Source organism: Hippoglossus hippoglossus, chromosome 7, assembly GCF_009819705.1.
Source record: "Hippoglossus hippoglossus isolate fHipHip1 chromosome 7, fHipHip1.pri, whole genome shotgun sequence".
Classification (NCBI taxonomy): Eukaryota; Metazoa; Chordata; class Actinopteri; order Pleuronectiformes; family Pleuronectidae; genus Hippoglossus; species Hippoglossus hippoglossus.
In genome coordinates, this window is record NC_047157.1 from 23082001 (window position 1) to 23107972 (window position 25972).

At 45.6% G+C, this 25972-nt stretch overlaps 1 protein-coding gene across 1 annotated transcript; it reads left to right on the forward strand.

Moving 5' to 3' along the window:
* Positions 1 to 5946: 5946 nt before the first annotated feature.
* LOC117764495 (PDZ domain-containing protein 4-like) lies at positions 5947 to 25943 on the forward strand. The gene is made up of 7 exons (XM_034590332.1): positions 5947 to 8722; positions 17414 to 17724; positions 17836 to 17923; positions 18008 to 18106; positions 18199 to 18261; positions 19382 to 19483; positions 22373 to 25943. The coding sequence occupies exons 1-7, from the start codon at positions 8663 to 8665 to the stop codon at positions 24362 to 24364; spliced, it is 2715 nt and encodes a 904-aa protein (XP_034446223.1). The 5' UTR covers positions 5947 to 8662; the 3' UTR covers positions 24365 to 25943.
* Positions 25944 to 25972: the final 29 nt, after the last annotated feature.

Here is a 25972-nt window from a genome sequence, read left to right on the forward strand (position 1 = left end):
CCAGAGCCTCTCCACATGTCACAAATGAGAGATATCTGCAGGCCAGGTCTTAAAAAGAGAAAAATCCTCATTTTTACGAAGGCTTAAAGTATTTATTCTTGCGATTACAGTGCCACATCTGTCTTTAGCAGTCCTGACACATGCATGCTCATCATTTACCACGTCTGCCGCCCTGCAGTGAGGGATGGGCCTGTTGTTACCTGGTGGTGTTGGCACCCGTACACTGATATTGACAGCCCTCTCTGCTTACCCATCAACACAGAAGCCCCCAGACTCAAACCACTTCCAGCGGCTGTCGCTCCTGCCATCGCTCAATTGTCTGGTGAAGGGTTGAGCCACTACAAGGCAATTACACATTCATTTCACCCGCACAGCCAGCCAGGCTCCCCTCCCCCCTCACGCTCCCCGTCTCCTCCCTGCTTTGCTCCACTCGCCCCACCACCACCTTCATGTTTCTGCAACGCCTGCCCTCCACCACCACCTCCATCTCTACCTGATGCGGCTCAGATTCTTCCGTTACACCTTTAACCTCCGCCCGTCTCATCCCTCGTGCCCCTCTTTTCACAATTTTACCCCCAGCATCAGAGCCGGGTTCAGCAAGAGGCAGAGGCTGGGGAGGTGGAGGCCGAGGCGATGGAGATGAGAGTGGAGGTGAAGGGAAAAACAGCATGAAATAGTGTGGAATTTGAGGGGAGAGCAGAGAGAGAGAGAGTGGAGTGGGAGGGAGGGAAGGTTTTTCTGGATGGAGAAGAAGTGGAGAGAGTGGGTAATGATGTATTGATTTGGCTGAGCCTGGGGCAAATCAGTGGGAGTGTGTGGGAGGTGGAGAGTCACAGCTTGTCTTAAAACACCTGGGTGGGATAAGTTTGGTTGATTATTTGCCTCGAGTGAAGGAGTCGAGGCGCAATTTGAAAAAAAACATCATCAGAGCAATGCTTTGTTAGACAATATTCATATTTCAACCTCGTACTGCAGCGCTTGCATCCGAAAGAGTCATTTGAAGGGAATTTTAATTGTTTTTGTGTTGGGAGAATGATAGCTCAGCCGTCGGCCAGAGCACTGAGCTATGGAGCAGCATAATATGGAACCTCGTGGCTATAAAAACAGGCGTTTAGACGGAGCGGACAGTCACTGGGGATCACATTAAGTGAGATCACTAAGGGGGAGAAGGAGGAGTGGAGTGGAATTAATGGGATTTTGTACGTTTTCTCTTCATAATGCATCAAGGTGTGCACATGCGTGTCCATGCACATGTGGCCCCTTGGGGGGGGGGGGAAGATGCTGATATTGATTATTAAATACATTTCTGGTTGAAGGATATTCGGTCTTCATTGATTGGAGGAGACACTAAGAAGAATGCATTATGATAATGAAACTGCCCGAGGAGAAAACAGGCTGGAATCTAACAAGTGAAATCGTCACACAGCCGGCAGGTTTAAATTCTTTAAAATCTGAGATAGTATATTAATTCGGGAAATTGAATTATCGCTCACTGGGCCTTCTTTTAATTCAGCAGCCTACGTGACTGCTGATGCAGCGCCGTCCACCTCCCTGTTGTGCTAATGCGACACCAAGTTCCAGCCCATGCTGTTAGGTGTGGATTCATGTGTAATGCTGTGTGTCTACAGGCCGAGGCTGGAGAGAGCAGTCGCCCAGACACTGGAGACGAGGACTCCATATTGGTATCCCTGTGTTAGCTCTCAAATTAATTAGGCCACTCTCACTAAGCCTTCCTCCTCCCCTACGGTACCATGGTAATCACCTTTCCCTTTGGAAAACTCAAATCAACGCCCACTGCTCCTCTTTTGTGATCTCCTCACTCAAATCCCTTTGTTTCACCATCTGCTGAATCTCCTCCTCCGCCAAACTTTTCTCCCATGCTCTCTTCACCCTCTCGTCTTTGCCTCCGTTTCTAAACTTTCGCTCATTTTCTCCCTTTTGTTCATCACTTATGTTTTATTCTTTACAAAGACGGCCAAAAGAAGCTCAGCTCTATCCACCGAAATCTGTGCTCACACTCATCCCTGCTGCACAGGTGAGATGAGGCTGTTCCAAAGCCAATCCCCCTTTTACCCCTCACCTCCCTCTCGTCTCCCCTCTGCCCACGTCCCTGCTCTCTGCTAAGTCTGTTGTGACACGATAGCAAAACACAGTGAGAACCGGGAATAGAGGGCACGGAGTTGTGATAAGTGAGGATTTGAGAACAGTGATGGGTCGGCGTTAGGGAATAACACCCCCTCCCATCCCTGCCCCATCTGCCCGACGACCATGAAAATCCATTAATTTGTGCAAGAGGACTTACACGTCCCCACATGCCAGTCAGCCTCATGTGATAGACTGATAATTCAATTCTTCAGCAACACTCAAGTGCGTCTGCGTGTCTCTGTGTCCTTTCTCTCGACTTTCATTAAAAAAGTCATTGTTATGTACATGGTGTGCAGCTCTGTTTAAAAAATGATGCTCTGACTCAAAATCTCCACTGAGTGGTTGCACTTTATTACAGTTAAATAAACCCGGTATTGATGAAAACATTAGAATCTCATTATACCTGAAAACATTCCTCCTTAGTGTGGCCTTATAACTAATATGTTATATAGCTAGAATAATGGCTGTGTGACTTTAATGAATCTAATGGCACTGTGGTAAATGGCTTTTAAAGGTATTTGACTGGAGGAAGCTTCTTAATCTTCAAAAGAATCCAATTCGATTTTTTTAGTGTTCGAGTGCGGTGTTAAATGTGAGGGTCTTTTGCAAAATCTACAATCCAACGTTCTTCCCCACTATTTATGATGATGTTTCTATTATTTCCTCATGAGGTCTGAGTTGGATCCTTGAACAAACCTCTAGAGAAAAGCCTGTGTTTGAGGTAAATCAAGGCTATTGTTGTACATTCACTGGATATTATTAATTTGTTAGGAGTAAGTTTTCTGTGCTTGGTCTGCGTTGTTTAGTATCCGATGCTGAGCCTGTCAGTGTGTATGTAACTGGGCGTGGCTTCTGGTCTCCTGATTCTCCGGCCAATACTTGATTGTGGTGCAGTGTCAGGGTTCAATGGACTGAGTCCTGCAGGAGCTCTTTACTTTGCCGCAGCTCAATTCCTGCAGGTCACGTTTAAAGTTTCAGAAAGAAAACTATACCAAAATGGTGTAATCGGCAGTATCAGAACCCTTGGACAGATGAGAGTGCAGCACAATGTGAGTTAAGTTCACATTGATAGCTGTGTTTGCAGGAATAGATCAGTTAGCAGCAGCAGCAGCAGCAGCAGCAGCAGCAGCAGCAGCATCATGGTGTCTACACTCATAAATTCCTGTGATGTACATCAGGGTTGATTCCTGTCTTGAGTCTATTTTCCTCATCCAGTTAATTAACAAGTCTGTACTCCTGCCAAACCGAAGTTTCCTCCACTCAAGTACGATTAGACACAGTTACCACTTCCCCTTGCTCTCCGTCAACATGCTGGCTTCCCTCGTTTCTTTCATTCTCTCATCTAACCCTCTCTCCGCAGTCCAAGTCCCCATCATACGCCGTCTCTGTGTCGCTTTGAGGCAACTGGCCCTCATCGTTTCCGCTGTGAAATGGCTTTCACTCACGGCGACTTCTCCAGAATGTGAATGAAGCCGCTGTGAGGAGTCCTTTTCCATTAACTGTCAGTCACCGGCCCTCACTATGATATGGCAGTGATGTCTCGGGCCCATGTGCACATACATGCAAACACACCAATGTGCCAAAAAAAAAAGACTCAAAATATGGTTCTTGCTGAATTGTATTCTTCACTGGCAGTCTTCTTCTCCTCGGAGCAGTAAATAAATAATGAGAACACTTAAAATTCTACCAGTACTCCATTGCTCTGCTGCCTTCAGTCCTCTAAAGAAAAGAAAGGCCTCATTGGAAACACAGAGGCTGCTTCTCCTTTTTCTTTTCTTCTTACACAGTTCTATCCCTTCCATCCCGTTCATCCCTCTCTTCTGCTCCGTCACTTCTCCCTCTCTGTTTTTATTTCCCTCAACAAAAAAAAACTTCTCTCTGCTGAATCTCTGTCAAACGCCGCTCTTGCGAACTCCTTTTACTTGTCCTCATGTATGCATAATATTTCCCATTAACATTTATGCAAGACAAAATTTGTTCCCTCTCGTGCATTTTGAACACGACCTTGTGGAATATTACAGGAACAGTGAGATGTGAAAGTCTCTCAGCTTTTGATCCGTATTTGTGTCCACGACTTCTGCAGAGATCAGTTTGTCATCTCCAGCAGACAAACCCAGAGGTAGAGGAAATGTAGGGGCCACATACCTCAGGCTACCTGCCCTTTGCAAAGGTGGGGGGGGGGGGGGGGGGGGGGGGGGGGGGGCACAAACCTGTTGTGGCTAATATCAAATGACAGGAGGTTGTATTTAAGCTGGAAAAAGATTGTGACATGAGCTGTAGTAGGAGGACACGTCTGACTTGAAGTGATCATCTCCAGTTTTCTACAGAACACTGACCTTTTGTGTTGAGATGAAAAAAATGAAAGCAGACAGATTGAGGCTGAGTTATGCACGAGTCATAACAACAAGATGTGTCTCTGCGCGCACGTGTTGGCGTAAGTCTTAATGTTTGTGCGGTGCATCCAGAATTAGTGGCTCTGCAGCATTCTGAAATATGTGTAAGCCTGTTGAACCAGAAACTGTCACCATGAAATCCTGTTTCAGACGGGCTTACAGCGAAATGAGCGTCTGTGTGTGTGTGTGTGTGTGTGTGTGTGTGTGTGTGTGTGTGTGTGTGTGTGTGTGTGTGTGTGTGTGTGTGTGTGTGTGTATGTGTGTGTGTGTGTGTGTGTGTGTGTGTGTGTGTGTGTGTGTGTGTGTGTGTTGTGATGTCTACAGAGGTTGTTCTTCATTTCACGGCAGCTGATAAACGACTCTGATGCAGCAGCAGAGAGAGAGAGTTCAAGCACACGAAGATGGAAAAATAGGAAACTGACAAGTAGAAAATTACAGCACCCCCCACAGAAAGGTCAAACCGGAGCGTGGTTACATTCTGGAAATGAAAAATAAAGGATTCTCAGTGTGTGGATATCGGCGACTCTAATTCTTTTGTGCCCCCCGGACTCTCTCACCTCTCCCGCCCTGAGTTTCTTGGCAGTGGAGCTGCAGTTAATGTGCCAGTGAAATCTTTTCAAAATTGAAAATTAGCAAGTGAATGGTGCTGTGAGTGACTGTGAGTGTGGAGTTGCACGGCGGGGGGGGGGGGGGATTTTTACTCACAAATACCACCCAGACTGGGCTGATACTTAAAATGAAATGTCTCCATATGCCTCCCCCCCACCCTCAGCAGGTCATTTTGATTACTGCACAGAACTGTTGTTCCCGTCTCTGCGTCTCCGCTGCTCTCCCACACAGTCATTTGCATTTCTCCTTTCTTGGCTCTCCTCCATATCTTCCAATTGGTCCTGTCACACCTGTTATTCGCTTGTTTTTCCTCTTTTCGCCCTCCTTTGTGGCAATGCAGAATCTCATCTGAATGCACGGCCGCTCAGGAGCTCTCCACCTGCTTTGGAACACTGCTTTTTTTTTTTTACTGATATGAAAAAGAAGTGCTGTCCTTCCTTCCTCCTTGTAAACCCTCTCACAGCAACTCCAGGTCACACAGGATTGACCACACACCATGAGGTGAAGGAGCCGATTCCCTGCTTGTGTGTCTGTGTGATAGTGAAATGCATGAAAACCTTGATATTCCATTCACTTTTATGTGGCTTTGCTGGTTATCTCGCCCTGTCCTGCTCAAATAGTATGCACAGGCTTTCCAGTGCTTTCTTGCCTGCAGACAAGCAGAGGGAGGCGGGGGGGGCGGGGGGGGGGGGGGGGGGGGGGGGGAGGAGGAGGAGGAGAGAGTAAGGAGGGAGGGAGAGGGAGGGTAGCAAATGAGGTGTGGGTACAAATTATGGGGTGACTAGAGAGGAGAGCAGCAGCCCAGCCCTGGAAATGGAGAGAAAGAGGGTGGGGATGACACAGAGAAAGAGAGAGAGAGAGATTATACAGTGTAAAATCCAGAGGAGCTGTGGTAGTAGTGCAGCGTACACACATCAGCAGGGCTCCTTCACTGCTGGGGAACAACCGCCTTTTTTTGTGCGTCTCCCCCCCCCGCCTCCCCGCTGCAGAGTGGGGGAGTGCGTTTACCGTCGCGCCCAAGGGGAGAAGCCAAGAAGTATCCTCCAATCAGCCGTCAGTGGTTCCTCTCATCTTGTGAGGGTGCTGATGGTGATTTATCACTGACCTGAGACAGGCGGTGCACTCTGCTCAGCACTGCAGCCACCTGGAATACTCGCCAGGCTTTTTATACCTTTTCTTGAGCACAAATACCCTCCTGTGGATATTTCAAACTGAATGACCAGAGGACAAAAGGAGGATTAAAATGGACTTACTCACTGCTGAATTCTCTTTTCCCCCTAAAGATGGACTAACTTTTACACCTGAATTTGTGCCATAGGAGAACATCCTTTTTTTATGCTGTGCTTTAATAGAAGAAAGTGTTTTTTTTAAGGAAGTATTTGTAATTTCCCACCTTGTATTTTATTCTGGAAGCATGTCCTATCCTATGGGCGTTATAGTAGACAGAGGTACAGGAGATGAACAGGAGATGGAGATGGAGAGAGGGGATGAAAGTTGCCCGCCTGCTGAGAGTGTCTGACACCTCTTTGTGGCTCGATTAGCGGCTGCTTGGACTATCGGGTTATCTCTAACTCAGCTACCATGCTTCTCATTGAGGTGGCATGAGTCGGGATGTGTGTTTGTGCCTGGTTGAAGGTTAGAAGCCAGTTAGAGTTCGGGATTACACCGCCTCTAGAAAGGATACAGGTGTAGTCGAGCCTTGAATGAGGATTAGCGTCTTTAACACCTTGTCGCTGGCACCGCACGGGGCCACGGAGCGTTCAGACAAGACTGTCAAGCTGCGGCCGTGCTGCCGGTTGCCCGCTGCAGGATTAAAGATAAAGGCTTTTTCATCCAGCATGATGAGACGCAGAGGTCAAGGACAGAGACCAGGAGATGGTAGAAAGTTATACTGAGATTCTGTTTCCAGTCTAATTCAGGTTATCTTGGAGGAAAGCAGTCATAGAGCCAATGGGAGTTGAATACCAGTGGAAAGGTTGTGTTTATAACATCAGGAGGAAAACTAAAACATTAAGAGAATGTGTGGAGCCTCATCGAATCAAAATCAAATTAGTGGTTATTTAAAAAGCAAACATTCATGGTTCTTGTGATTAACAGTCTTGATTTCTCCAATAACCCGGCGAGCACCAAATCCAATTGATCCATTGATATTGATTCCTGTATCTAGTCAGGACAGAGTCGTGTCTGATCTCTGGTTAGGAGGTCAGTAATTTAATTATAATCCATCATTCGCTCTCACCCTGGAGTCGTCAGCCCCAGTGCTGAGTGGGCGCTTGCTCAGAGAATCAATGGTCTAATACTTGTCATTATTTCAAACCACAGATCAGATAAATACAAACCACTCCTGCTTGGAGCGCGTTCTGTTTACACGTCTCTCATTGTTCAGAGAGGCTGTTTGAAAAATGTACTTCTCCTCCGCTTATGGCAGCTCCGCTGACGGCTACAGGAAATTTGGCAGGTTGTGTTTGTAGTGACGCTTGTTGTTGAAAGAGACATGTGTTGCAGCCTGTTTGTGATGCATGTGCAGGTGTGCACGTAGTTTGGAATTGCATCCCTGGCACACGGCTTATCTTAGCGGCACAGCTAGGGCTTAAAGATCCTGCTAACCCTAAACCCTATGTCCCACCTCTCCACGTGGAGAGTCGTATTAGGAAATACTTTTTAACAATGCATTGATACGGAGGGAGGAGGGTCCTAACAGGAGGAGAGGTTATCAGAGCACACACACACACAAACACACACACACGCACCACAAATCCTTCAGCAATCCTGGACAGCAGAGTGTAGTAGGTGGGAAGCTCTGCGTGGGAGTGAGGAAAGCAGGACTAGAAACAGGACTGAGGCAAGTTCTTTGATCGCTGCATTGTTTTGCAGAGAACTTGTTCAAAGAGCATTGCTGAACGTGAGCTGTTTGCAGGTTTAGTGCTGTGAGTGAGAAAAAGACAAAGCAACATGAAGGAGTTCAGCTAGAGTTCTGCTGGGAGAACCTGCTCTATCCTGCAGTTTTCAACGTTAAAGAGCAAAACCAGGTCGGGTAGCCCAGGGTTAATGTCTAACCACTTTTGACAAGTCACCAGACTGTGCATTAATTTCTCTAGCTCCAGTTCACAGATCATCTTTTTATGAAACGGTTCAAAGATAAGGCTGAAGTGAAACTGGATGATCTACAAAAAGATGAACTTAAAAGTTTTTTCCCCCACAATGGAGAGAGAAACAAACGGACTCGCAGCTCCACAAGTATCTCCACCTCTGAATCGACTCTGGATTATAACCCTTGAATTGTGACCGAGAGAAGGAGGAAGAGTGACGCAGCCAATTAAACTGTGAATCCACCGCCGGCAGGGATGAGCTGCGTGTTACTCTGAGGAGAAGAAGTGTAACACTCCACAACCCTTTGCGAATGAGGGTGGGGCTCTCACTCTCCACTCCACAGACAAAGACCCCGGTAGAGAGAGTCCTGGTGTGAGAGCTGGTCATCGGGAGCAGGTTGTGGACCGGCGCGGTCAAAAGTCACGATGGGGTGCAACATGTGTGTGGTTCAAAAGCCTGAGGAGCAGTACAGGGTCATGTTCCAGGTGAGAACTCAGTCTCCGCTCTTCTTTTCCTCTCTCTGTGTCTCAGATGTTTTTTCTTTTCTGTCTTCAAGTCTTCAAGCAAAAGCATCCCTTTGTGTCTCCTCCCGAAAACTATTCTTTGTTATTCTCTCTGGCTGTGGCCCAGTGACGCTGCTGGATGAATAGAATCCAAAACATCAAAATAATCGAGTGATTATTTTTGCAACACAACCTCTTGATGTTGACAAACTCATTTAACCCCAAAACATTCACAAACATCTATTAACCAGTTTTTAATCCCTAGTACATTTTTGCATCAATCAAACACAGTTATTTGTATTGATGGAAATACAATCATAATCATAATCATCTTCATAAGGTAATTTAGTTAAAATGAAAAATGTAATTAAAGTTTTAACATTATGATAGGGTAATTAGAAACCTGGTAATAACATGAAATAATAACAATAATAGTTATTATTTATTGTTATTAATGACTGTTGGGTTTAATATAAGCTTATTGATATAAGCCCCAGATCATGTGACGCATCTCACCCCCGCAAACAAATCTACCTTTTGTGTCAGATCTTTGTTCCTTTTCCCAAAATACCAGCCCTTGTCCTGCTTTAACAAGCTTATTAATTTCTGTATTGAACAAGTTATTTAAGGAGGATAATACAGATAATTATCATAATGACACTTTGCTGTGATTACCATTATCAGAGTGAAGAGAGCCGAGCTAGATTAGATAAAATGGAGATGATATGCCGGCGTGCAGAGAGTGGAGTGGTGCAGAGCCTCGGAGGCAGCAGGATGGATGGGTTGTTATAGCTGGGCTAAAGTGTTATGGGAGAGAGAGAGGGGTTGCCACGGTTACAGCCTCAGTACCACCTGCCAACTGGGACCACAGACTGTACGTGAGTAAGCTCATCTGGCTGCGCAGTGCCTAAGGAAGCTTGTGCTCTGTGACTTCATGATACAGGCGGTGACCGAGAAGAAAAGGCCCGTGCTTACTAAGCATGAGGAATGCTCAGCACTAGTGGGTAAACTGTGCAACACTTTAAGGATCTGTGGCACCAGGAGCCACAGCTGGGTCTCTGTTGCATGTTGCGGTCTGGGCCAGTTAACCCGGGGGGGGGGGGGGGGGGCCTCATCTGGTGCCAGAGGCGATGCCAAGAGAGAACATGGAGAGAGACTGAGCCTGTGTAGAGGCTCGGTAATGAATCGAGCCGAGAGTCCAAATGAAAGAGGGAGGGGAAAGTCAAGCTGCTTTTCTTTCTTCCGCTCCTTCTTTCTGTTGTTTGCCCTCCGATATCAGAGGTAATTGATTTGAGCGCTTCACGGAGCAGGAGTAAATAGAAAGGTTTGAATGACTTCTCAAACCCCCGAGGTGGAGCACAAGAAAGGGAGGAGGGATTTGGTTGATGTGTGCACTCCGGGGTGTGATCATGCAACCAGAGCAGGGCCGTAATTCCATATTCGGTGACCTTATCTAACGAGGGGCGGCTGTAACGACACCGACCGCATGCAGGTCAACGTCTTTCAAAGTGGAAATCAAATGATTCCGCTGTCGTGGCGATGTGAGGTCGGCTGTATCCCGGAGACACTCGCAGCTCTGTCAGACTGAGCATCCCGAACATGGCTTCCCAGACAGGTGTGGTGGGAAGGAGGGAGATGTGTGGTGTGATTCGATTGTTAAGCTGTTCTGTGGTGGAGCAGCAAGTCTGCATTACACTGTGGTCAGACGAGCCTGGAACGACGCTGCTGGCAGAGGAGGCAGAGGGAACAAACGCAGATGGAGCAGCGAAGCGGAGCCAGAGCTCTTGGCTGTGAGATGTCAACTCGAGGATATACTCTCATTTAAGGAGAACGAGATGTTAAGAGGCTTAAAAAATGTATAAACAAAAGGTCCAAATATGAAAAGCAGCCGAGAGGTAGCATGCTGTTTGGTCCCCAAAATGAAATCTCAGCTATTACGTGATAATGATTAGAAACATAGCGATTCTTGCTGTGCAGATGGTCCATTAATCCAAACATCACGCCAAGCAGGAGATGGAGGTGGTCAATCATTAAAAAAATAAATAAACAAGGACATAATCACATCTCCTGCTACATTTCAGCTGCTTCCCAGGTTCTGTATTTTCCCTTTCGAGGCGTTTACCTTAACTAACATGTAGAATTTACACCTTCAAATTAAAAGGCACTAACTGTGTCTGGCTCTAAACAATAAAAGCAGCGTTTAGAGCTTTAAGCTGCATCAGGGCTGGAAGAAACCCGGCTGTTAAATTGAACTATATCGAAACACTTGCTTCTCTTGCCAAAGGAATAAAACTCATGCATTATACATCGGGCCTCTGCCTCAGACACGCTGCACGCTGGAACACACCCATTGGTATGTTTCTGATCAGCCTCCTATAGGCACCATTTAAAATCACATATTGTTGTTTGCAGGATGAATCACTCGCTCGGCTGTGGAGCCGCTGTGCACGTTACTCTGAGCCAAGCGTTCTACATACATTCAGCAGAGTACACCTGACCTACACACATACACACACACACACACACTCATGCAGTAAACCCCTGCCCCCCCGAGCCCTTCAGCCGCTCCCTTCTTTTTCCTCTACCCCCGTCACTGTAAAGCAGGAGGCTGTTTCCATGGCAACCGGCGTCATTAAACAAACCTAATGTGCTTTTACTCACAGTGACACTAAAGAAATATATTGACGGACGGAAGAAAGATGACGATCGATACAAACCAATGATCAGGAGATATTAGCAGGACGTGCGTGTGTGTGTGTGTGTGTGTGTGTGTGTGTGTGTGTGTGTGTGTGTGTGTGTGTGTGTGTGTGTGTGTGTACTATTTTGTCCACCTCCTGTGTGTGTTTGAATGGAACACACACAGGAGGTGGACAAAATAGTAGGAAAAACTGGTTACATACACTGAACTTACAGTGTATGTAACCAGTTTTTATTATGTGTTTCAGAAATATATGACTACATTATACTGTCATCTGTTCCTATTATTATTATTTTGTTTATTCTATACTTCTCTTATGTTATGTAGTTGCTTCCCAGGAGAATATTTTTAAAATTATTCTATTTATTTTGTTATTCATCCTTAATGATGAATGTTAAAGCAGAAAAGTGACTTGAAATTTCTCAATGTGACGTGCATTTGGTTGATAATACTCCTGTACTTTATTTAAGTAGGATTTTACCTCTACGTCTAATCGAGAACTCTCTATATAGTTTTATTATTATATCACATAAGAAATTAGCAGGAATAATGTAACTTCATCTCTTCTGTCTTACCTAAAATTAGTGGAGCCTTTACGTAAGATGGAGGATTTCAAATTTTAAACAAAAGGTTCCACTGAGTTACAGTATTTCTTGTTAGGGATTCCTTGTCAAGTTTCAAATATAAATACAAACCGGGACAAATAACACACACAAACAAACTAAAACACAACAAACCGATTTAAAACAAAGAACCTGCATAGAAACATGTATCGTATGAATTATAGCCACAAATAAAAGCCACATGGTAAAAACATTGTTCTATGAAAACTGATTTTAATACGATGATAATGATCAGTTTATGACGCCTTGAAGCTCTTTCCAAACATGTGGTGCATGAAAGCAGAATGCAGCTCTGTTCGGGAAGGTGAGAGAAATCTTTCTGATGAGCGTGTGTTGTGAAGTAACATCAGACTAGAGAAGCATTGTGTGGTTTTGTGCCTTGTGCAGCTGCTCATTCGTCACACACAATCTGGGTGTAAGCATGTTCGGGTTCCTGATCCTTCAGACGTCTCCGGCTCGTCACCGACATGTAGACGACACAAAAAGGATGCTGATGGAGAGTTTCTCTCATCAATCATTTAAAATCACAGGAGCGGCCGAGTAAAGAGGGTGAAGGGCGTTGTTGTGAGGTCATAGAGTCTAGGACACGTTTTTAAAAATCTTCCACACGCTCTTTTCTCCACCTTGCTCGAGTTTCCATCCTCACCACATGAATGATGAATTTATTGGCAAACCTTGCATTTTGATAGTCTCCATACTCCCACTGAGACTTGTTAACATCATCACCATCAGCGTCCGCGCCGCCTTTTAAAATCAATATCTTCCCACTGTGATCAGTTCATAATTGGCCGACCTCTCCCTGCCTGTGTATTCAAATGAGACCGGTGGTATCAGACAACGGGGGGTTATAATCTGAGTGGGTTCAACCCCCGTCTCCAGAATAATTGATTTTTCTGAGGATGTGACTGCTCCGGCCTTCAAAGCAAAGGAGATGAGAGGAATCAATTACCGGACAAGTGGAATTCAATGTGTTGGAGTGGGGGGGGTGCAGGTATCAGTCGTGGAGGATCTTCCGTGTGAAACGTGAAGCTTGAGAAAAAACTCATGACGGGGAGAAGAATAAGACTCCAGATTAAGACTGTGGTTGTTTATGTGGGATAATGAGGAAGCGATGAATGCCGAGTGAGACGTCACCTTCCCTGACTTCCCTCTTCTCTCTGCTGTGCGGAGAGGTAATTTGCTCCTTGGCGGCTTTTCAGATAAAAGCTAATTATGCATCAACGTCTTAATTCCACATTCCATTGTGTGTGTTTACATACAAGTGCTGAACCCAGAGTCAGGCTCGTTCCCTATTTGCAGTCACACAGCGATTCCTTGAAAGCTCGTTTTCAGCATTTCTCCTGCATCATTACCCCCACCCCCCACCCCCCACCCCCCCACCCCCCCACCCCCCCACCCCCCTCCTCACCTCCCATCCTCCCCACTCCTCCGGTGTCTCTCCTCCTTTGGTTTCTCTCTCTCTCTACACTTTGAACTTTTTTTTTTTTTTGCATCTCTTTCATCTCTATACCACCTCTCCCCCCCACACACCCCACCCCCACCCCACCCTCAGCTCCTACAGCCGCCACCGCCCATACCCCTGCTGCGAATTTGAAGGCTTCACCATTTCTTCAAGATTTCACCTGTAATTTTCAACCCAAACACGTGGAACGAGGGTGGGGGGTGGGGGGGGGTGTCTGGGGACCAGTGGCGTAGCTTGTGTAGCTCATAAAAAGCACCTGTGTAGAATGACCTACTAACCCGGAGATAATAGAGAACAGCACGTGTAGGAGTGGAATCCATTCTCCATCAAGTCCGAGCCGGAGAGCTGTCCAATGCACAACAACAACCATTACCCTGCATGAAGTCATCTTCAAAGCACCTCTCATTGATAATGAATGAGAAGCCCCCCCCCATCACCCTCTCAGTATTCATACCTGTCACTCATGACCTCGTGGAGCACTTTCCTATGAGCCTGTCTCTGATCCTGCAGAGCTCGGCCGTGTGGTCACGAGCACAAAGCGCTGATATATCTAAATGCTCTTTGCCGAGGAATGTCGAGGTGTTTCCCTCCCATCGAACATGCAAACTACACAAAGTGTTAATTCCTTCTCCGCTCACAGGCCGAGCAGAGAGGAAGCACCTGATTCCTCCCCAGGAGAAGGAGCTCATTAAGAGAGACAGATAGATTTATGGAGGGACATTAGAGTGTGAGGAGAGACAAGCTCACACCAGGAGATGGACCGCCTGAAATAGATGGAAATAGAGTATTGCGAGTTTTCATCTCCGGGGAAGGGACAGGGCCGACAGAACTGCTGAGGCAGCACGGCCAGAGAACGACAGAGTGTGAAGCAAACGGGAGAGAGAGAGAGAGATAGAAAGAAGGAGTGAACACGGGCAGACGGAGGGTAAGAGAACAGGAAGGAATGCGAGCATGGAAACACAAACTGAGGAAAGATGGACTGTAGAGGAGAGGTTGTGGTGAGAGAACCAAATACGAAGAAAAAAGAAAATAGGAGATAAACGTGTTTCTGTCCCTGGCTGCACAGGGGAACATTGATTTGACATGCAATTACTGGAAGGGGACCAGCGAAGAGAGAGGGAGCGGGAGAATGAAGGAGGGCGGAGAACGAGAAAGATGTGGAGACAGCCAAGGTCAGCGACATGAATGAGACTCCACAAAGAGCGTCTGGCTCGGTAGCTCTTATAAAAACCATGTTGCTCTCAGTCTCTCGGGGAATGAAATCACACCAGATCGAGGTTTATTATGTGAGTGCGGTGTTTCTACAGGTTTTTATTAAAAGCCTTAAATGTCATTTACAAAAGTCTTAAATATTTGATCATGTAATGCAGATGTTCCACACAGGAGATTGTTCAAATTGTCCAATCCTCCTCTCTGGCTCCTTGTTCCATATGTTTCCCATGATAGTTTCTTCTTTAGGTTTTTCCTTATCTGATTTCAGGGTCTGAGGATGGACGCTGTCATATCCTGTGTATAATGTTCATATACAGGATATGACAGCGTCCATGACTTGACTGTTTCATGGAGTTTCAGTAGCAGACCTACTGTGGATCATACATTTTGACTCCTGCTATCTACAGTAGATACAAAGCTCAATGTTTAATTAATGAATCGTTTTAATTTAATCAGTTTCCCTGTTTTCTGCCTCTGGCAGGGTTCAGCCTGTATACATTTTAATAATTAATGTTATTTTACCCTGAATTATTGTATTTTACCGCTGGGGAGTATTTGAAATTTATATAGATATAATAATAAATAGCTATAATATAATATCCATTTGAGATCTTTGGCTGGTATATTGAGTATAACTAGTTTTACATTGTATTAAAAGGGTATTTAACTGTAACCAGCTATAAATTTAGTGACAATGATTTAATAGCATGGAGTCTATACTGCTCACTTCCATTTCATTAGTCATAGTACTTAAAACAAGTCATAATATGTTTGAGGAAATAAACAGTAAGTGGAAGTTTCTCTCCCTCTGGATCTGAATCTTGAACCAGTCGCCCTGATTCTGAAGAAACTACGAAACCAACGATATCGCAGTCGACCACATCCAGACATTTCCTCCTCCACTAAAGAACCAACGTCCTCCAAGTCTTATAATAATGTGTTGCTGATGAGTACTTTCTTATTTGTGAAGCTTAAACTAAAGATTAATTTAACAAGATGCAGATGACAGGCCAATCTGATCATGTTCCTGCTATAAAGTGACAAGTAATCTAAAATTATGGCCTTAATCTCATAATATTACAATTTCCTTATGTGAGAATTCCAACTTTATTACCTTCGATTTTATTCGTGCAATATTAAAACTTGATTCTTGATATCTCTTAACACTCTGTCGTGTACTAACATTATCTGATAAACACAAAGTACAGCGGAGGCCACCGGGTCTGTAGTTAAACCAACCAAGCCCCAGTTTGTGCTTCTCATTTATTAACATCAGCACAGATTCAGGTCACGGAGATAAATAGTGTTTTCTGAAGGATAATTATCCAACCATGTTAAGCACACTTGTTTTTCTAAGGGTAGCGTCAGATTCCCCAAAGACTCGTCTAATCATCGGGAGGGAAAATATTCAGTCTGCTGCATGATAAAAAAATTTAATTTCCTTCTTTTTTTTTAGGGTGTTTAAGGGTTTTTAAAAACATTATTAATGTTTGGTAATAGCCTACATGAGAAGCATAAACTGGAGCTGAAATTATCCGACAAATTAAAAAACAGCTTTAATGAGGCCACTGAATTAATCTTTACTCTCAAAGTCCAGGAGTGTTTCAGCTTCAGTCGCCTGGAGGTCAAACGACAGACATTATTTAGATTTCTCCATCAGATTCGTTTTCAATAATCCCTCATTTTTTTATACTCTCGTTCTTTAAACCGACAGCGATGTGAAATCTTTTGTCATGCACCTTTACAGTCCCACTGCATATTTCAGAACCTTTTAAATTAACTGTCGGGGTCCGGAGGGAGTGGGAGGGAGAGACACAAATTTAATATCTACTGTTCATGTCTCAACTTGTTTTATTTCACACCATCAAAATGTCTGAAAGTGTGAAATCCCAGCACAAATGACATTACAATCATTCCCAGTGAAGCTCTGTCAAAGTAGGTTATCTGGAATATAAATACGTTTTGCTATTTAAATGTATTTGCAGAAAAAAGGCACCATTTCTAATTCAAACAAAAGAAAGATAAGAGTGTTTTGTTGGGGAAGCTCTCAGGGAGACACGAGCGCTTAAAAACTAACCTACAAAGGGAAATACTATTTATTTTTTATCTCTGTGACTATATTAACTTGAATAAGTGCTTTTCCTCTTTCCTCTCAGGTTCCTTTTCCTTTACGGAGAAAAGTTCACAGCGCTCACAGTTTGAATTCATTTCTGACTCCACTGTTTTCCTGCTCTCTCTCCACAGAGGGGTCACAACACGCTGTGCTCGCTCGACGCTGACGGTCGATTAAAGGTCTTCACAGTTCTCTGCTGCTCGATGTGATGTGGCGTCAAAACCCCTTTTCTATAAACCCCCCTTATTTTTCAAGGTTTCTGTGTCTCAGTAGAAAACACATCAGTCTTTAAATGAACTCACACGTCTGATGAACTGATTCTTGTAGTTCTCTGCTGACTGATGCTCTTTATTTTAGGTGTGTAGCTGTAGTTTTCCCTCCTCCTCGTCTGTCTGAGAAAAACTTCTTCTTCTGCACCTTTCTGTTCCTCCTCTTGTGTATTTTGTAGTTTTGTAGCCGTTCATTTTACAGCATCTTTCCCCTTCATTTTAAATCCCTCTTCCTCTTCTTCCTTTCCTCTTCCTCTCCTCCTCCTGCTCCCCTTGACTATATATTTTTTTCCCAGGTGAATGGGAAGGAGCTGTCCCGCCTCTCCGGGGACCCCACCCTGGACATGCGGGACCCTGTGCTATCCAACATACTGAGGCGGGGGGCTCGCAGACGGGCGGGTCTGGCGGGAGCTCCTGGAGGGTTAGTGCCTCTGACCATGGGCATGGCCGACTGTGTGGACAGCTGCACCCAGACAGACATCAGCTTCCAGCATATGTTGACCCTGGGAAAGAGCAGCCAGCATCCCTGTGGCGCTCCGCCCCCGCCCGACCCTCCGCCATCGCCACCGCTACCACCCCTACTGGAGCCATATCTACTCAATGAACTGTGAGTGTAACAGGCCGGAGTCAGACCAGAGCTCATCTGCTGTTCTGGTTCTAGACGTCCATACCATTCAGGATTTTTAGCTTCCCAACCCTTGTGTCCTCTCGTCCTCAGCTTCATCGAGCCCGTGTACTATGACCCCACTGACTACTTCGATATCGCTCAGCACGAAGTGGACAGGCAGGACGAGCTGGAGTATGAGGTGAGAGCCCGTCAGTGACTCAATCTCTGCTGCCCCACTGTTCTCTGTCTGACATCCTCTCCTCCTTCTCTCCACCTGCACCAGGAGGTGGAGCTGTGTAAGTTTCGTCAGCAGGATAAACTCGGGCTGACGGTGTGTTACAGGACCGATGACGAGGAGGACCTGGGGATATACGTAGGAGAGGTGAAGGCAGTGTGTTGAAATGAAAGTCTGTGAAAATATATTATGTTATATTTTGATTCTCCTACACAAATCCCTTTTTTTGTTATTTCCAGGTGAACCCGAACAGTATCGCTGCGATGGACGGCCGCATCCGCAAGGGAGACAGAATACTACAGGTGCAACAGGAGCCAACATAATAATAAATAGAACAATAAAATAGAAATATAGAAATCTATCCATCTATCTATCAGAGCCAAGGTCAGTCATTTTCAAAAGCTTTTGAGAAGGGGTTTTAAAAGAAGCTAGAGAATGAGTCTGTCTACGTTCAGTGGGGAGTGAATTCATAATGTGGAGACTCTGATAACAAAGGCTCCGTCTCCCTTTGTTACAAGGTGACACCTGGAGTAACCAGCCTGGCTCTAATTTGCAGATCTTAGCGGTCGAGAGGGCTCGTACCAGGTCAATGGTCCTGAAAGGGATTTGGGTGCAAGGTCATTTAAGGGCCTTAAAAGTGAGCAATGGAATTTTATAATCAATACAACATTGAACAGGGAGCCGGTGTAGAGAGGTGAACACAGGAGCAACGTGGTCCTGCCTTTTTGTCCCAGTGATGGAGGGAGCTCGGCTGATACCCCAGTAAAGTGCTGAAGAGTATTTTTCACGTGTGCATAAAATTTGAGTTTTAAGTCAAATAGTGAAAAGATTCCTCGCAGTGGCTTTGATGTTATTCAACAGATCAAAGCAGGTGGGATTGAATGTAAACTTGTCATCATTGAAATTTAGGACATTCAGGATTTACCGTGAGAGATGTTTGTTCGATTGCTTGGATCTGAGGGTTTTAATGTCACATATAACTGAGAATCAACTGTATATACATGATAAAATGATAGAAGGTATCTTTTTTGGATATTACAGACCTTTTATATGCTCAATGAAAGCATTGTTATCATTAGTACAGTTGTCTTACTCTTCACAAAAACATTTAAACCAACAAAACTCTGGTTACACCTATTTATGTTAAAATTTTTGTCTGGTTATGCATGAAACTGAAACTACAACAGTCACGTCTAATGCTTCCTCACTCCAGGACATTACTAATAGCGCAGCGTTTATTCTGAATTCATTCATAAGTGAAAAGAAATCATTACCGATGCTGTTAAGCTGAGCTTTTTTCAGCTTAACAGCAATTCTAAAGAAAAACAATTTCCTGAAATGAGCGATTTAATTGAATGGTGGAAAAAGGGTCTTTTACTATCTGGTATTAGCTGAACTTTATTATTCTCTCCCTGCGAACAGATAAATGGAGTGGACATCCAGGACCGAGAGGAGGCGGTGGCTATTCTCACCAGAGAGGACAGCACCAACGTCTCCCTGCTCCTCGCTCGACCCGAGATAGAGGTGAGGAAATTGGATATTCAGTCCACAGAGAGCGCCGCGAAGCTCCGTCTGAACGCTGACCGGAAAAATAAACATTCCTCTTTTTCAATTATTCTGCATTGGCTGTACGACGGTGGAGCTCCATGTCAAGTCGTGAGATTGTGGGACACGAGCGCAGAAAGAACAAAGGAGAAAGAAAACAAACTGGAAACAATAGAATCTCTCTCAGTGGAGCACAAACCTCCACCGAGGCCCAACGGTCCACTTACTGTCAACCAGGCTGCGATAAATTTCACACACTCATAGATATCAGTTCCCTGAACGTGTCTGATTATCTTCATCAAGATCCTGAAATTATTCCCTGGGAACTCAGAAAAACAACAACAACACACTCACACGATTAAATAAGTGATTAACAAAACAGACAGACAGACAGACAGACAGACAGACAGACAGACAGACAGACAGACAGACAGACAGACAGACAGACAGACAGACAGACAGACAGATAGATAGACAGACAGACAGACAGATAGATAGATAGATAGATAGATAGATAGATAGACAGATAGATAGATAGATAGATAGATAGATAGATAGATAGATAGACAGATAGATAGATAGATAGATAGACAGATAGAATAAGTTCACTGCAGTGAGATGAAAGTCTCGTCACCAGAACTACTACAGAGCTGTCACTGTAAAGAAGTATGTGCCAATGGAAATATTGAAAATACAAATATTTTAAGTACAAGGTGATTGAAAGACACAAGTGAATACAGATTTAAGGATAAATATCTGAAGCTATACAAAGTTATAGAGCAAATATGAGGTGGAGGAGCTGAGTCGACGGGCAGCGATACTGACGCAGGGCAGCAGAGGCATCGACAACCAAGTGGAGAGATGGGAAATCTTTGCAGCTCAAATAAACCGCCAAATTGGCCGGGTGCGCATGATGGAGGATTGTGGAGAGCGAGGCACGGCACACGATTAGAGCAGCACAGATGGAGCTGACTGCCTGAACTAGCTGGCAAGCCTCGCTCCATTAGATCCATATTTCTGTTTGAATCGGCACAAAAATTCTAAACGCCCATTATTTCATCAAGATCCATGAATTATTCTTTGAGGATCAGCACCAAAATTGAGTAGGTTGTTCCTTGGGTTACGCGCCCCCCCCCCCCGCCTCCACACAGGGTCACATGTGTTGTTTTTAGTGAAATCCTGCTTAGAAACAATCCAACCAACCAACAAACGGACAGGGACGAAAACACAAGCTCCTCAGTGGAGGTAACGAGGAAGAGTGTGGTTCTCAGCTTCGTCCCGCGCCGCACGCTGTCGATGAGAACACTGATAGCATGAATAAACAGGCGAAGACAAATAGTGCTTGTATTCACTGTGCTAATGTGGCGCCGCTTTGTTTCCCTCAAGGTCGCCGTTCCAGCACAGGAGGACCTTCTAACACACACCGGACACACACACACACACACTCCTGCCAAAACGACTTGTAAATACACAACTTGACACATGTCTGACCAATGAAATGGGTTTTCATTGCATAGTAAAATAAAACATGCTGCAGATGGAGGGAGGCTGTGTCTGTGAGAGAAAACAAAGATCTGTATGCAGGCTGCATTCGTACAGATGGAGCTAGAGGGCAGATTTAAAAGGCCCTCATTAAAACAGTCTCAAGTCAAAGGTGCACCCACACACACTCACACACTCACACACACTCACACTCAAACACAAACACATGTTACCACTCCTTTTCTTCAGATATGTCCTGAGAGGAGCACTACCTGTGAGAGGCCCGACGAGATTTACATTACAACTGCGCGGTGCCTGCATTAAGATTCAAGAGTGCGGACGGAGAATCATCAGAGGGAAATGCACAAGCCCAGATTAAAGCCTGATCTGTTGTCTTGGGGGAGAAGGGGAGGGAAGTGAGGGGGTTCGTCGAAGAATAAGAGAACGAAGAATCAATGCTTCATCTTTGCAGTCGGCGCACAATTCACAGCCAAATCAAACCAATTAGCCAAAATAAACTGCACTGCGAGAAGTGGATGATTTGCTAATGTGAGCGCAAGCATTTGCATTATGTTTGATGCCAATCAGAGTAGAAGAGTAAACACATTAGAGACAACAACAAATATCCAGATTGGATCACTCCTGATATCCTGGATTGATATTTCATCCTCTAATACCCCAAAAAATATGAAACTAATTTCATCACCATCAGATAGAACATGGTCAAAGTTTCCCATGTTACATCCAAATAGTGATTTTTCATGTTACTGATAATTCGTTCAATGGGATCTAAAAGCTGTCGCAGTCTCAATACTCCATCTAGTGGCAGAAGAGTATATTACTCTTTACTATCAGTGTTCAAATGTGCTGCTCTCATCATTAAATCTGCTATAATCTGTAGTTTTACAGGAACAATGGATGATGTCACAAGATTGGATGATAAAGAATCAATTTACAATTTAACTATGTCAACTTCCATCCATCCATTATCTATACGGCTTATCCTTTGAGGAGGATTACACCCTGGACAGGTCGCCAGAGTATCGCAAGCTATGTCAACTTATGATAATAATAATAATGTCAGTGTTTTGTTTTTCTTGCCACCTTTAAAAGAGCAAGCCACAGATTCATAGAATCATCGCTGTAGTAGTTTTGTCTCTTTGTAGTCGTTTGACTTCCCAATGAGAACTGTCGCAGTCACCTCAAACGGAGGCTTTGACCCAGGGGCCCTCGGACCTCTGACCCAAAAGTGGCCACAAAATCAGTAAACGCTGGTCTAAAGATGTAAAGATATTTTATGTTCAGCACTAACACAGAGTTTCTTGTCTTTTTTCTCCTCCACGTTGACTTTGACGTCTCCACTGCGATGCCTTCTTCACCTGTCAGAACGACAACCAGCTGGACCCAGATGAGCTGGACCTGGAGCCCCTGGACAACGCTGTGCACCTGCCCAGCAGCCACAGAGTGAGGTCCGGCACCTGCGTCCTGGGTGCTGGAGCAGGCGGTGTTGCAGGTGGAGGTGTGCTAGGAGGTCACGGTCGCTCCCTAAGCCGGGATTCACCCGATTTGCTCCAGACGGTGCTGAGCAACAGCCAGGAGCTGGACAGCGGGGTGGGCCGTACAGACGAAAGCACACGCTATGAGGAGTCGTCAGAACACGACCTCCTGGGAGACGACCACACCAGTGCCCCCAATACAAACGCCACCAATACGCCTGGCAGCATGCGCAAGTTTTTGTCTGGTAGAGGGGATACTTCGCCCTTGCTGCACTCCCAGGACCTCCAGTTCAGCACTGACTCCCTCTTGGGGCTGGACTGTGTGAACGGTGGAGGGCTGGAGCAGGTGGAGCGACAGGAAAGGACCTACGTGGCAGATCCTGTGAGGATGATGATGCCCGGGCTGACAGAGGAGGAGTGTGAGAGGTACAAAGAGCTGCTGGAAATCAAGTTTTACTACGAGAAGAACAGCGACGCTCTGCTGCTGCTGGGAGGCCAGGGGCCGGAACAAGACGGCGGGAGTGTCCCACTGGACGTGAATAGGAATGAGAGCCTGACGCAGCATGAGATGGCTCTTTTGGAAGAGGAATTGCGCCACTTGGAGTTCAAGTGTCGTAACATCCTGAGGGCGCAGAAGATGCAGCAGCTGCGGGAGCGATGTATGAAGGCTTGGCCTCTAGAGGACAAGAACGGAGCGGGTGCTGGACGCTTGGACATTAGTGGCGCTTTGGTCCAAGAGGAGTCCTGTCACCACGCTCTCTCAGATATCAACGAGCTTCCAGAGAGGGAGCGCTCCGATAAGGACAGTACGAGTGCCTACAACACTGGAGGGGAAAGTTGCAGAAGCACCCCTCTGGTCAATGAACAGTACCCATCACCCTCCACACAGAGCCTGGAGGGGGGAGAGTCTCTTTGTTCAACTTCCACTAGGCAGAGAGAGAGGGGGACCAGGGACGGACCACAAACAAACTTGAACCAACCCTACGCTCACACTCACAGAAGAGCAGTGGACACTAAGACATCCAGCCCTGGAGCTAAAGTCAGGTCCCTGTCTCGAGATGGAGGAACCAGGAGGGGTTCAGATGGAGGGATGAGACGTAACCCCAAAGCCAACGGGACAGCAGAGAGGGCTGGTGGACGCAGTGCAGAGAACAGCCCCTACCTGTCCCGTCGACAAACTGAAACGAAGCCGCCTCAACGCTACCTGAGCTGCATGCAGCTGAGGTCTCCATCCACCTCTGAGCAGCTCTGTGGTCTCAGGGAGACTCTCAGAGAAGGAAGCTTGGAGACTGTGGGTGACGACAGCCCCATGAGCTTGGGTAGCACATGTAAAGGTGTGGCCCAGGCCCCAGGTCCTGTCCCGTTACCCTTGTCCCCCTCTCTGATGCCTGCCTCCCCTCGTATGGAGTGGAAGGTGAAGATCCGCAGCGACGGCTCTCGCTACGTGGCCAAAAGGCCCGTGAGGGATCGCCTCCTGAAGGCCCGCGCCATGAAGATCAGGGAGGAGCGCAGCGGCATGACCACGGACGACGACGCCGTGAGCGAAATGAAGATGGGTCGCTACTGGAGCAAAGAAGAGCGCAAGCAGCAGCTGCAGAAGGCCCGCGAGCAGCGGCGACGCAGAGAGTTTATGATGCAGAGCCGTCTGGACTGTCTGAGGGACCGCGAGAGGGAGCCGGGCAGCGGCGGCGGTCAGCAGGGGGCGACACACCAGCAGGAAGCCAACTCTATCCTGGAGCTTTGCCACCGCAGGAGCATGAAGAAGCGCAGTCGCAGAATCCTGGACAACTGGATCACGATACAGGAGCTGCTGGCTCATGGGAGCAGGTCTGAAGATGGGAAGAAGGTCTACAACCCGCTGTTATCTGTCACCACAGTGTGAGACTCAACATGACAGAGACAGAGAGTCAGAGAGAAGAGAAAGTGCCAAAAGGTTTGGTCAGAGCCTAAAGGATGAATCTCTGTGGCACAAACATCCGCCTGCAGGGATGCAGCATCAATCTGAAACACAAGTCATTGAACGTAGCATCGGCCCAAATCTGAAATGTTCAAATCAGAGAGAAGCACATGACTGAGACAGTCAGTATCACATCTTCCTTAACAGACGACACACACGTTAACAATATCACATTGAACTTGTCTGGTTGAACGGACCTGAACCAGTCAGCAAACGGCTTTCTACCCATGTTTACCTGTCACATGTGAAGAATGTGATTCTTTTTTTATCTTCATCTGAATGTCACGGTCAATGCACAGGATCAAATAAGAAGCGTGTGGACAGACTTAAGAGACGAGAGGTGGAGACAGAACATGAGCAACATATTCAGAGGGAATCCAGCCAGAGAGCTGCAGCAAGACAAAGACGCACATCGTCATTCATGTTGTGTCTCGTTACATAAAGAGGAGATGCTCTGTGAGATGGCACCACCTGCTGTTGGACCGTTACAGAAGTGGTGCAGAACTGAGAATGTTTTTATCTTTTCAGGCCTCTTAACACGTTTCTATGAGAGACAGATCAGATGGAATCATGCAGCTGTGAAAACCACGATGAGAAAAAGCCACTTCTGTGCCAGATAACTGTAAATTTAGTGTCCACACAGGACTTTTGATGAAGCACATTTTCAGAGCGACATCGTGCCAGTTGATGTAGTCGAGACATTTTTCTTCATTCCTGCCGTGTTTGTGTACAAATGTTTTGGAATCGGAGGCCGAGCGGATTCCTTCCTTCAGGCAGATTTCACCAAATAGCACAAGTTTCCCAGTGTTACATACAGACGGAAATAATGCAGCTAAGAGAATAAAGATTGAAGCACATAGTAACTGACAGGACTTTTTTTTTAACTTGAAAAAGCACAGAAAACATTTGATATTATTTAAAAAGATAAAGATCAAATCCTGTTTCTACAATTGTCAGGTCAAAATTCCCTGCTCACACCCAATTGTGCCATGTTTAAGAAAGTGAGAAAATAATCCTGGATCTGCCCGTTTATAAGGATCCGCTTCAAAATTTCATGGAAATCAGGAAATCTAACGCTGATGAAAACCTCCTTAGTGGAGGTAATGAAAATTGTTATGTCTCAATATGTATGTTCCTAAACATTACCTGTCATGTCTGGTGTGTTATTTCCAAACTTTGCCTTTTAGTCTCAAGCCACTGGATAATTATCCAACAAGTTACCTGGACTAACAATAAAAGCCAATTAAAAGTCTGGGGCAACTGATCCAGAAGCAAAAGTTAGTTCTCATTTTGCTTTCATGCATGTTTTGATATTGAGGCTGTCCCCCCCCATGTACTTATACCTTTAACATACTGTACTTGTGGATGTCTTTCTATGATCTGCTCGTAGCGTAGAGAAGAAAAAAAAAACCAATGGTAAACTTGTCTGTTGAATATTGTGGTGTTCAGTGTCTGCCATTTTGCAGTGAAAGCTTTTCTAAAATAAATGCTGTGATCATGAAAACTGTGTCGGTGTCGCGTGTTAGAATCCAG

Excerpts from the sequence above, each read along its gene's own strand:
- LOC117764495 (XM_034590332.1), top strand. The coding sequence starts at position 8,663 with ATGGGGTGCAACATGTGTGTGGTTCAAAAGCCTGAGGAGCAGTACAGG. Across the intron at positions 8,723-17,413 it reads AGTACAGGGTCATGTTCCAG|GTGAATGGGAAGGAGCTGTC; the intron begins GTGAGAACTCAG and ends TTTTTTTCCCAG. Across the intron at positions 17,924-18,007 it reads AGGACGAGCTGGAGTATGAG|GAGGTGGAGCTGTGTAAGTT; the intron begins GTGAGAGCCCGT and ends CACCTGCACCAG.